The sequence below is a fragment of the Daucus carota genome, chromosome 5 (genome assembly GCF_001625215.2).
Source record: "Daucus carota subsp. sativus chromosome 5, DH1 v3.0, whole genome shotgun sequence".
Lineage (NCBI taxonomy): Eukaryota > Viridiplantae > Streptophyta > Magnoliopsida > Apiales > Apiaceae > Daucus > Daucus carota.
Window position 1 is genome coordinate 45,753,268 of NC_030385.2, and position 12,011 is coordinate 45,765,278.

The 12,011-nt window shown below is 34.4% G+C and overlaps 3 protein-coding genes across 3 annotated transcripts; 1 reads left to right on the forward strand and 2 right to left on the reverse strand.

The window, feature by feature from the left end:
* Window positions 1–2,956, forward strand: LOC108220415 (protein LIGHT-DEPENDENT SHORT HYPOCOTYLS 10). Its single transcript, XM_017394175.2, has 2 exons — window positions 1–796; window positions 2,707–2,956. The coding sequence occupies exon 1, from the start codon at window positions 216–218 to the stop codon at window positions 759–761; it is 546 nt and encodes a 181-aa protein (XP_017249664.1). The 5' UTR covers window positions 1–215; the 3' UTR covers window positions 762–796; window positions 2,707–2,956.
* Window positions 2,957–6,302: 3,346 nt separating this feature from the next.
* Window positions 6,303–7,188, reverse strand: LOC108221851 (protein DELAY OF GERMINATION 1). The gene is made up of 2 exons (XM_017395705.1): window positions 6,730–7,188; window positions 6,303–6,539 (listed from the first exon to the last, which is right to left on the reverse strand). Exons 1-2 carry the CDS (start codon window positions 7,186–7,188, stop codon window positions 6,303–6,305), a joined length of 696 nt encoding a protein of 231 aa, XP_017251194.1.
* A 2,765-nt stretch (window positions 7,189–9,953) lies between these two features.
* Window positions 9,954–11,090, reverse strand: LOC108222498 (protein DELAY OF GERMINATION 1). The gene is made up of 2 exons (XM_017396420.2): window positions 10,546–11,090; window positions 9,954–10,453 (listed from the first exon to the last, which is right to left on the reverse strand). Exons 1-2 carry the CDS (start codon window positions 10,999–11,001, stop codon window positions 10,217–10,219), a joined length of 693 nt encoding a protein of 230 aa, XP_017251909.1. The 5' UTR covers window positions 11,002–11,090; the 3' UTR covers window positions 9,954–10,216.
* Between the last annotated feature and the right edge of the window lie 921 nt (window positions 11,091–12,011).

Here is a 12,011-nt window from a genome sequence, read left to right on the forward strand (position 1 = left end):
CAAAAGCACTAGCATTGGTCCCATATCATGTCTCCTTAATTAGCATTTAGCAGCCCCATTACTTTGATTAATTTCCATCTTTCACCATCTCTCTCCTCTCTTCAATTATTCCTAAATTAATCTTCTCTTAATCATCCTAATCACTACTTCTTCCTAGCTTGTTTTGCCAACAAAGTGAAGTGATTAAGAAATTTTAATTATAATTATTATATATCATGTCAAGTGATCACAAGAGAAGAGAGCCAGGTGGTGAACCTGGCTCGTCATCAAATCAACAGCGACCAGCACCTCAATTAAGTCGATACGAGTCACAAAAGCGTCGCGACTGGAACACTTTCGGACAGTACTTGAAGAACCAGAGGCCCGATCCTGTCGCGATGTCACAGTGCAACTATAGCCACGTGTTGGATTTCCTTCGATACCTCGACCAGTTCGGAAAGACTAAGGTTCATGTCCAGGGTTGCGTGTTTTTCGGGCACCCTGATCCAGCTGGTCCTTGTACTTGTCCACTCAGGCAAGCCTGGGGGAGTCTTGATGCACTCATAGGACGCCTCAGGGCGGCTTATGAGGAGAACGGGGGGACTCCAGAAACAAATCCGTTTGCTAGTGGCGCGATTCGTGTCTACTTGCGTGAAGTCAGAGATTCGCAAGCTAAGGCTAGGGGAATTCCGTACAAGAAGAAGAAGAAAAAGAGGATTACGAATCCTTTGAAGGCTAGCGAGGACACGGCTTCTAGCACCTTCCAATTGCCATCATCTTGAATCGGTGCTTCGATGACTCTTGTTCGAAAATAAAGGCAAGTTCGTTTCTTATTTTTCTTTGATCTAATAGTATAAATACTGTGACATGCAACTTTACTTTCGAATCAATTATTATGATGAGACGTAGTGTTGTGGCTTTAATAGGCTATAATTATGTATGCTAATTATAATTAACAGAGTTCTGTTACTAAAGAAATGGATTAGCTAGCTACTTAGCTGGTCTCACAATGCATTACAATATGTTAGTCTGCAATTAATTTTTTTTTTTTTTACAGATAAATTCAGTTTTTATACAGCTGACAAGTAGTTAACCCTAGGGAAAACCTTTAAAACCCTAATTTATGGAAGACTTGAATTTTATGTAATTATGTGGAGTTTCTTTTATCACGATGGATAGACATGAATCATATTTGAGCACATTGTGTCTGCACTATTTTAGAACAGTATAGGCTAATTATACTTGTTTAAATATCTATGTTGGTGTAATCCACTAATTCTCTTCATAAATCTCAAGATGAAAGAAAAAATTATACCTGTTGATATTTTAGCTGCATTCTTCACATGTCTGAAACTAAATTAAAGTGACTTGCCCACAACATGTAATATTATGCTAGGTAGTTGGTACTGTGTAATCTTTGTCTGTAATAGACCGGGACGTACAAGTTGATTAAATTATATAAAATTTTAAAATAATATATGAACGGTTTAAATCATTCTCCTAAGTTTCTAGCATCCGAGATTTCAAGAGAACCGATAATTATATAAATTTGATTTGTGTTACTGTGCATATGAAGTCTAGCTAGTACTACTAATTACTATTTGCTCATACGCATTGTACACATTGCGATTGATTAAATATAGAATCCGTTTATTATTCTCGTTATCATGTATAGGCTTTATATAATGTTTTCTTCAGGAAAATATGCAGTTCATCCAACGACTCCTTGTTTAAAATACTTGTAGATAGAGATAATATACAACCTCTTTTGGGCATGTTTCGCACACACAACACATATATAAATATTATATTCTAGCTATTAGCTGAGTGAGAATGGTGAACAAGGACGCCGCTAGCTAATGCAGTACAACTCATTAAAACCGAAATTAAACAAGTAACCGACCGACAGATTTGTTCAAGGTTAAAATCGACCGTGGTCTATGATGATAATTGATAAGGTTATAGTGGTGATGTTTCGAAATAGATAAAATCAATTATAACCTGCAATGTACAAGTGTGGTGTCCGTAATATTGGAGAATGGGATTCTATTAGAGATTTTTTTTGTGATTGTCATTTATTGACGATTCAGAACTAAATTTATAACCTGAAATGTATGTCTTTTTGGTTATATTATAAATTTGATTTGAAAGATTCATTTTGAATAATTTATGAATAACGGATAGTCTGTTTTTATATCTAGTTTTAATGTTTGTGTTTTTAATTCATAGAAACCTATCAACTAGCCGGTCAATCTAAATCAAGAGTTGAATAGATAATTAGATGATTAAATAAAATATAATTTTCAAAATCCAAGACCTAAATAATTCGAGTATGATCTTTTTCGATTGAGGAGAGTTTTGATCGTAAATTGATCAGTTTTGTTATTATGTCTATTAATTCAAGTATGACCCTCTTTTCGATTGAAGAGAGTCTTGACTGATCAAATTTATTAGATTTTTTAAGACTGTTGCATGTACGTATATTCCTAGCTTTTGATGAATAAATTATACAAAAATTAGTTGGAAACAGCAATTTAACAGCTGAATTGTTCTAAATTTAGCAAACTCAAGTATATATATAGAGACTTTAGTGCTAATCACACCAACATATATTATACGACTTCATTCTCTATCAAAATTTATCTTTCTTCGTTTATACAACTCCAGGCCATGCAATATTTACATATATAATTGTTTCTAATTCTGAAGCTGAAAATATTTTTCCAGGCTTAAAACTTCAGCAAGCTTGAATCTCATGGAGGTCCTTCACACCCTCATTTTGAACCGCTACTTTGCGACTATAAAGTTCTATACTTGCTCATCTTATTCATATCCATATGATCCTCCTCTTAGTTAAAATAATTGAAGCACTATATTTGTATACTTAAAGCACAGATTAATAAAGGTTAAGATGTTTGTATACACATTTTAATATTGTTTTGTTCCTTATGATTGAAATCCATAACATATAATTTAAGTGTGTGTATAATGTTATAAAATTCGGAGAATCAAATTTAGAACTAGACATATATGTATCTTGCTCTTAGCCCGTAGGTTTATTGGTTAATTGGTTTAATTATTTCAGCTAATTAATCATATCCTTCTTGATTCAAAATATATACATTATAAAATTTATTATACATTTCAGCTGACTATATATATATATCTATAGTGAGATGATCAAAGACGTTAATCCTCTCTCTTAATTCTTACATAAGTAAAAATTAATGTAGCTTATACTTGCTAATAATTATATGAGGTTTACCTGTCCCACATACATAGTAACATAGGATTCTAAGTTGCTAATTCTTCCATAACACTAATTACAATCTAGATACCGTTTGTCCCCTACACTCTATGTATATATAGTCATTCTATATGAGGACTAATTACTTTGTTGTGTGTTAATTAACTTTACCTCAAATATAAAGAGCAAGACAAATCAAGATTGATCTTGATGACTAGCTAGTGTAGTATATATTGCATAATAATTGATCAATCAACTAAATTAGCTGAAATATCAAAGACAAACGTAGATGCAGATTAATGAGAGATGTGTATCTGGTGCAAACAGAAAGTTCATAGAGTTATGGGTATTGCTGCTGCGACACTGATCATGCCATATCTGCTTAAATTAGCCGCGTAATAAGAGTTAAAAAATGATCTGAGGCTAAAATAGTTGGTAATATTGATTACTCAGAATTAGCCGGGACTCCAAATGAAGTTGATATTGATGTTCAAGAACCAAAAGGGACTTAGAATAAAAATGTCAGATTTTCTGATTGAGCCGAGACTTGGCCTAAGTAGAATGCATGGTTACATCTTGACATAGAAATGCAGACATAGTTTTATATTTATATGTATGCAAAATAGATTCGATAGACAATGATTGCTGAGTTAACTTCAGATAAAGCTAACATGAGTAGCAAGATCTGAGAAAGAGATTTATGTTTAAAGACCAAGATACTATACGTATAGTTTACGATACATAATCCATAGCATCCGGCTCTGGACTGATGAATACCTCTCTTTTTCTGGGAACCAAAGGTCGAGGGTATGAGCGGATGTATGCAATTTTTTTTTAATAACTTACTTTTTGACATTATAATGTGAACTCAAGAACCAAATTAATATTTTGAGCTAGTGCTCCATAGAAGTGATCTTAGTAACTATTACTTTCTCACAGTATCCAGGAATAGTAGCAGAGAAAGAATAAACAAAGAAAAAGAGATGGAATTAAGGTGGGTAAATATTATAGTGCAGAGTCCAATAAGATACTAGATGTGATCTTAAAGTATCTTACCAGTCAAGTGGAAATTATAAACCTGGTGATCGTTTAACTATTTAATAGGAGTTGACAATAGAGTATCAGGAATTGCAGCATGATGGTTTTCTCCACCATCTTCTCTACTTCTTCAGTGATTCTGATCTGTTCACACAAATTAAGTGGGATTCTGGAGAATAATTATGATATGGTAAAAGTTTGGGATGTAACTTCAGATTTTGAAGTTTCGAATGTGAAGGAATATATCCCGGGCATATCTTATAATTTATAATTAATCTTTCCAGTATGAATAAAGTACAGCAGTACTGAGTGGAGCATCTTGATCTACAGAAATATTAAGCAGATTGATCCGGGATCAGGTTAGAATGAATCCTCTGCAATGATAATCCCTTTTTAGCAAGTAAACACGGATAATTTCATTTTAAAACACAGATAAAACACGGATAATTGATTTATAAAATACTATCTCTCAGGTAGTTCATGAAGCCCTTAAAGTAGGCATCTCCTAAGAATTTTGTTCAGTTGACAAGGTAATGTACGTGTAATATTATCTTAATGTGATCGAACAATATAATTTCATGAAAAGACCTCCAATCATCCTGCACATACTATGAGTTAAGCTCATAGTATTAGTGTTTGCCTATAACATTCGACCTCCCATCCTCTATCATTAAGGTTGTCATAATATTTATACCTAAAGCGGAGTTTCTCAATATCCTGATTCCGCCACTGCATGCAAAGAAAAAACATTTATAGACCCTTGTTGCAATTTTTGCCAAAAGTGAATCTGCATGAGCATGAATGATAGCCAGAAATTCAAAGTGGATGTTCAAATACAATTGCATCTAGTTCCGATCTGGAGAAGCAGTTTCGTTATCATTTTAGTTAGGATCTGGTTTGTCGGTTCTAATCTTTCTGATTTAATTTGTAAGAAACTGCTCTTCCCAATTTGCAAAGTTGAACAATATGCAGAGGCTCTGTGGACCACAATCTCGAGCTTTCATTACTGATAAAATGGTTGATCCGAGTAAAACAATAAGCTGAATTGGTGAATCACATACAGAACCAAACACGCTTAGATTGGATACAAAATTATCTGATGCTCAATGACTCATACTCTGCATGGGGTACTGAAACAGAGTTGATGGTGATTTCCATCCAACATAGCATTCTTACCCAGCAATTCACAACACGCTTCTGAATACAGAACGTACCATTTTAACAAGTCTACAAGCACAAATCAGCACAAACTGAAAAAGGTGCAGATTTAAGAGAAATAACACAACACAGAATTCGAATGCATGAATCAAAATATTTGGTAGAATGCCAAGGGTTTGTGCACCAATCTAAAATTTGTGAGTTCTCTATATTTGTGACCAAGATTCATATATTATCACCATGGTCTGTTAAATTAAACGGATGCGGATACCACCCTGTCACTACCGAAAAAAGTTTCTCCAGTATACTGATAATTTTTTGAAGTCCTTAGGAGGGGAGATTTTTGGACATGCGAGCTCCATGAAAAAAAATATATACCGTAAAAGTCGATAAAAATATTCTCCAAAATTAATATGAATATTTTCGATCATATCTCACCGCATGATACGTGTCGATTCTTGCTGCAGAGTGTGGCAACCCAGAAACACGTGTCGCTATGCATGCATAGCACTGACAGTCAACAAAAAACATTGGTTTTTGTTATTGCTATTACAACACAAAAATCTGCCGCGTATTCTGGATTAGCTTTCGTAACCTCAATAAATACTTCGATAAATACATTCTCCAAAATTGGTAAATAATCCGATACAGAATTCATTTAATCATTCGACAGATCTGTTTCAGAAACAGTAGATATTAATACAACCTACATATGAGCCACGACCGACCTCGTAAAATAAAATCAATAAAATATGACAGTAGAAGTGGTATTTGTTAAAAAATTCCAGAAAAAGAATATACAAAAAATTAATATATTTCACATCTTAAATTACGCGTAAAAAATAATCGATTATTATTTTATAACCGAAGGCACAGTAATTCAATTAGTAAGGTGAAGGTCATGGCTCAAGCCAAATACATGGAGACCGAGGTGCAGCTGAGTCACAATTAGCAAAAAATCCACAGCTTGTGGTGGAGTTAGAGCCTCCACCATGCCCTCTATAGTCTTCACCCTCAATTCATCCGCGCTTTGTTGTAAATCCACAAGCCTTTCTAGCATCTTGTTATCGAAATCTACTCCCTCTTCCATATTTATCACCGCCTTGCTCACATCTTTCTGCACCCACAGATATCACACACGTTATAATTCACATCCACAAACAACATACATGTATAGTTGGAATCTATTAGAACCGCGAGAACAAAAACTGTTCTCGCCGTTCTAAAATCGTTTGGATCATGAGATTTCAATCAGAATATTGAAATTTCATGATCCAAACGATACTAATTTGTAACAAAGAATATGCCTGCCAGGTGAAAAGATCGGCAGAGATGCGATCCTGAGTGCGATCAGCTTCGCAATGAGTAAAGGCGATGCTCCGGAACTGAAGAGGACTCAAGTTGCCAAGATTAGCCCGAGTATACAACCTATGGAGAATATCATTCTTGTTTTCGAGCCTAATCGCCTCGGCGTAAATTATTCGGCCGGCGTCCGTGGGACGCCAGCCGTTCATCCAATATAACGAACGTTCTATGCTGGTGGAGCTCGGGAGCGGCATCACTGAGAGAACGTTTTTGTGAGTTTGAATTGATTTGACTCGGTAATACTCGGTCAAGTGAGCGATGACTTTTTCGACGACCCGGAGGAGGCGAGTGTAGTTTTCTTCGGCCGTGGCGGTTTGTTTTCGGGAGTTCTTGAGGTTTTTCACCAGCTGCCGCAGCTCCTCCTCCCATTTTTCGCTGTAGCGCTGGAACGATTGTGTCATTTTTTTTCTTGGTTGAGATTTACGATTGTTTACTAATGTACCTAACTGTTGGTGCAACAGAAAACAACTAGCGTATGCAGTATTTAACACCAGCAGAAGAGATGAACGGTTCGGCGGATAAATTTGATCAATGCTGAAATGATTAGCTCGGTTTCAGTTCTTAAAAAGAATGAAAAAAAATTAAAGAATAAATCAAAACTTATGTACGGTGTATGACATCAGAAAGAGAAGTCCAGCTAGCTCATGTAGTAGTTTTTACATTACAAAGAAAAGTAAATCGAATTGCTGTACGTCGTATTCAAATTGAAAGGTAAGGAATGAAAGGTAAGGAAAGAGGATAGTTACGAGACTGATTGATATTTAAAATAAATATGATATAAAAAATGATGAAATTAGTTGATTTTTATATTATAAATTTTAATATATTTAATAATTTAATAAATTTTAAAATGTGAAGCATTGGATTAAACATCCCAATAATGAAAATAAGTACTCCCCTCTGGCTTATTTTATGTAAACCATTTTTATTTTTTGGATGTCGCAAAAAGAATAATCCTTCTATTTTAAGATTATTACAACCACATATTCATAACTACCCTCATTTAATACATTTCTTCTTATGTGATTAAGATTAAGTCAAACATTCATTTCTTAAAAATCAAACTGGCTCATACAATTTGGAAACTGGCTCATACAATTTGGAACGGAAGGAGTATAAAACAACGAGCACGCAGAACTGCAGAAGAGAAAAGCTGAAACGTTTTCTTACTGTAATCTCTTTAATAAATTTTTTTAGCTCCGAATTAGTTCTGATGGGCAACAGTTCGTTGAGTATGTGGCCTGCAAATTTGTACAAAGCTGGCTCTAAGCAATAGGAGAAAATCTGCAAAGCCCATCACATATGTCTGGCCCAAATTAAGTCCAAAAAAGTTATCGTGATGTATGGTTTAATAAGGGATTACTTAAAAACAACATAAATTTCTATAATTTTCCTTCCATCCCATTTTTGTTTTAAGATGTAATTTATCATATAAAAACCTTTCTTTTGAGACAAATAAACAAGAAAACAGTGACTTGAGAACAAATTTTTGGTTTAGTCATGCTTTTTTGGTTATCCCTAAATTACCCTTACTTAAATAAATAAAAATAACTAATATTAAACTCTCCTTTTGTAAATACAACTCTATAACATATAGAGGTATTTTGCTCTTACATCACTGCTTCATCATTATCCTTTAATTATGCCAAAGATTTATAGTATAAAAAATATTTTAAAAGATAAATCTTTAAGAGTGAATATAATTTAATAAAATTTTTATTAATTATTGTTATGACACTAATAAAATGATGTTAAAATTTAACTTATATATAATAAATTTAAAATTATATAGTCGCCGTGCTTTGCACGGGTTTAAGGCTAGTTTAATTAGTAACTTACTATAGTATATACATGTTTTTGAAAATAAAATTTTATTTTCACAAAACCTAACACTCCCATAATTTGCTGTATCCACCCCTCATCCCTGTTCTGAAATATTATTAATTAGATTTTATACACATATTTGATATTTTAAAATATATAAATTCCATATCCTCACAAGTAATAAGAAATTTGAATTCAAATTTGATTTAGTTAAAAATCTAAAATAATAATTAATAAAATTATCAATTCTTACATGTTAAAAATTTATAGAAGTTTTAAAAAAATAATTAAATTTAAAAACTCCCTTATAACGCACAGGCCATAAGTCAGTATTAGTTAAGGACGGAGTAGCATTATTGAATGAATATTTGGTCGTCATCTTAACCATCTCAATTTTTAAGTTCTGAGGAAAAGTTCTAGTGGCTTCGAAAAGCCAGTGTCTCTGCACTGATTCTCTGAATTGCACAGGATACAGTGCCATTTCCACACAAAGCTAGCTGTATGCCTCTATGCATTCATATAATATTAGAAGGTGATGAACCAACATTCATACCTGTTTACCATATATAGCAATTGTAACTTCAATGCTGATACAAGTATCAGTACCAGTTTTGAGCATGACCAAGGAGGTGGGGCCCACATTATACGTGTCGCATTTTAGTCTTGACAGCACATAAGTAAAGTGACAGGTGTTAGTTTGCATGCATGAGTTTCAAGATTTGAGTGACACGAATCTGGTTCTGGTGTTTAAGCTTACCTTGGTATGAAGAACCTCTAGGCTAGCTCAAAGGGCATTGAACCTCGCTTGTCTCAGTTTTTCTAGATAAATGACGCAAGTTGGTTGTTTACTGTGTTTGACACGTGTCATCTTGCATGTATGCCACGTGTCAGTAGGCCCGCATTAGACATTCTATACGTTTCAAGTATTGAAACAATTTCAAAGTATGTGTCGTCATAATTTTCAGAATAAGCACGGAAAGGAGCAGAATCTATTATACACAGACCTTGAGCTCCTGTTTGATAATGTCTGATAATATTACATATCAAATCTTGTTTCAATTTTTCTTTCAAATATTCTGATTAGTAAATAATTAATTTTAATTAAATAATCATTATAAATATATGGATCCCATCATTTTTAATATAATATATAATTTAGGAAAAATTTATAATGTGTTCACTGTTCCGACTGATTATTATATTATATATAGATATATATATTATGACATTCGGATTAAGGATTGTTCAAAGGAGAGAAAATTAGTGTATATCTAAATCTAATATAGAAGTGATTTAACAGAATTCCATGTTTGATACAGATAACATTGGATAAAAACAGACAGGATTAACTAGCTTTCTCATTCTCAACATAGATATCACATTACACAGAAAGTGTACGATGAAGATAGACTGATACACACTACATTAGCTAGTTGCTATATAATTCATGGAGTTCGATCTTTCATGATTGACCATCTTCCATCTATATGGAGCTTATTGTTCCAAACAGAAGTACAAACATATAATATATAGATAGATACTGCTTCCTGAAATTCTAGATATTTTTTAAACCCGACTGTTTCGAAATGCTGGTTCTGGTTCTCGTTAATTTATTAAGTCGTTACGACGGTCGTTGTTCAGGCCCCGGGCACGAACAAGGGAGTGTAAATTAGCGGCAGAGAGCAAGAAATCCACCGTCTGGTGCGGTGTAAGAAGCTCCACCACCTTCCTCAACGTGCTCACTCGGAGCTCATCCGCCTTCTGCACTATCGCTCCCAGATCACGCATCATTTCCCCCATGTCGTCCTCGTACCTCAGCAGCATAGCGTCACTCGCAGCATCCTGTTCGATCAACAAAAAAAATATTATTCGTAGCATTCAGTCAATTTGAGAAAAAAAAAACGACATTTAATTTGGGACAGAGGCGTGCGTGCCTGCCAGTCGGAGAGCTGTTGACTAAGCGCGTTCTCTTCTTGGGCAGTCACGCACTGGAGATGACTCAAGCATTTAAACTGATCAGGACTCAAATCCGCGAGATCTCCAGTCAGGCTCCTGCCGTCGAGGATATCGAGCATTCGGTTCTCGAATAAAATGGTGGACTCCGTTTGCACGACTTGGAAGGCCGTGGTGGGGCGCCAGCCAGCGAGCCAGTGGAGCGAGCGCTCGAAAGTGCTGGCCCAGGGCGCAGCCAGGAGGAACAGGACATCCTGATGGGCCACGGCTGATTTAACCTGGTAGTAGTCACTGATGTGAGCCAGGAAGCTGTTGATTAGCTCGAGGAGGTGGTTGTTTTGGTCCGTGGAGCTCGGTGGTCTCGGGGCGGCTTTGAGCTTGAGGACCAGCTGCTCCAGCTGCTGGTGCCATCGTTCGTGAAACGTCTGGAATCCCATGGTTGTTTTCTTAGCATTGAAGGGGTGAGATGGAATGAATAATAAAAGGGCCTGGTTTACTATATATGGAGTGATTGTTGTAACAAGATTGGTATGGCTCGGAAGTTTCGCGTTCATTTCGTGGTTTTTGTTTTAATGTTATGCATGACATCATTTGGGAACAACAAGTTTAGTAGGACTATGAAGTTGAGCAACCTATAGCTATGATTTAAGTTACTAACCTGTAACAAGAACAATTTAAGTTTAACTTGATCGTGTATAATTGAATTAAGATGGACAATTAGTTGTAGTGCGACTAGGATCACATTTCAAATTGATGAAATTATGTGTTTTTGTTTAATAGAATGGCATATTATTCATACGTAATCAAAATCCATCGATTGGCTAATAATAATTATTATTCTCGTTTTTACGTTTCCACTTTTTACGTAAGATATACAATCTTTTTCGGCTGATGATAACAATTTTTATTTTTATTATCGAATTCATATTATATAAACAATAACCGTGGTACGTAAATATGAACACGTGTAATCTAATAATATTTATATATTCACACGTGTATATACGTAAAAGATATCAGTCGGCTATACATCTATATATCTCTCGCCTCACCAATTTGTTTCTTTCTTCCGTATTTTCGTACTTATAAAAAGTACGTGTATATACGTGAACAAAATAGCAAATATTATGAATATGCATGAAAATTCTAAATTTACCGTGTACCTGCGCATAAACAAACAATATATAAAATTTTAAGTTATTGGAGTTTATATATCTCGATGCAATAAAAATATTATTGCATCGACAAGCACCAGCCGAAAGCAATCATAGTAGTAATCAGAATTAACAAAAAATATTCAAAATTTTATTCTACTATTTGATAATTGTCCGATAATATGTCGGAGATATTTATATATCGGCTCAAAATCCTAAAATATAATTAACCATAAATAAAATAAAATTAATCATAAATAAAATAAATATATTTTAGTGAAATTACATAAACT

Coding starts and splice junctions, on each gene's coding strand:
- LOC108220415 (XM_017394175.2), top strand. CDS start 216: ATGTCAAGTGATCACAAGAGAAGAGAGCCAGGTGGTGAACCTGGCTCG.
- LOC108221851 (XM_017395705.1), bottom strand. CDS start 7,188: ATGACACAATCGTTCCAGCGCTACAGCGAAAAATGGGAGGAGGAGCTG. Junction 6,540..6,729: donor CCGATCTTTTCACCTGGCAG/GCATATTCTTTG, acceptor CTGTGGGTGCAG/AAAGATGTGAGCAAGGCGGT.
- LOC108222498 (XM_017396420.2), bottom strand. CDS start 11,001: ATGGGATTCCAGACGTTTCACGAACGATGGCACCAGCAGCTGGAGCAG. Junction 10,454..10,545: donor AACAGCTCTCCGACTGGCAG/GCACGCACGCCT, acceptor TTGATCGAACAG/GATGCTGCGAGTGACGCTAT.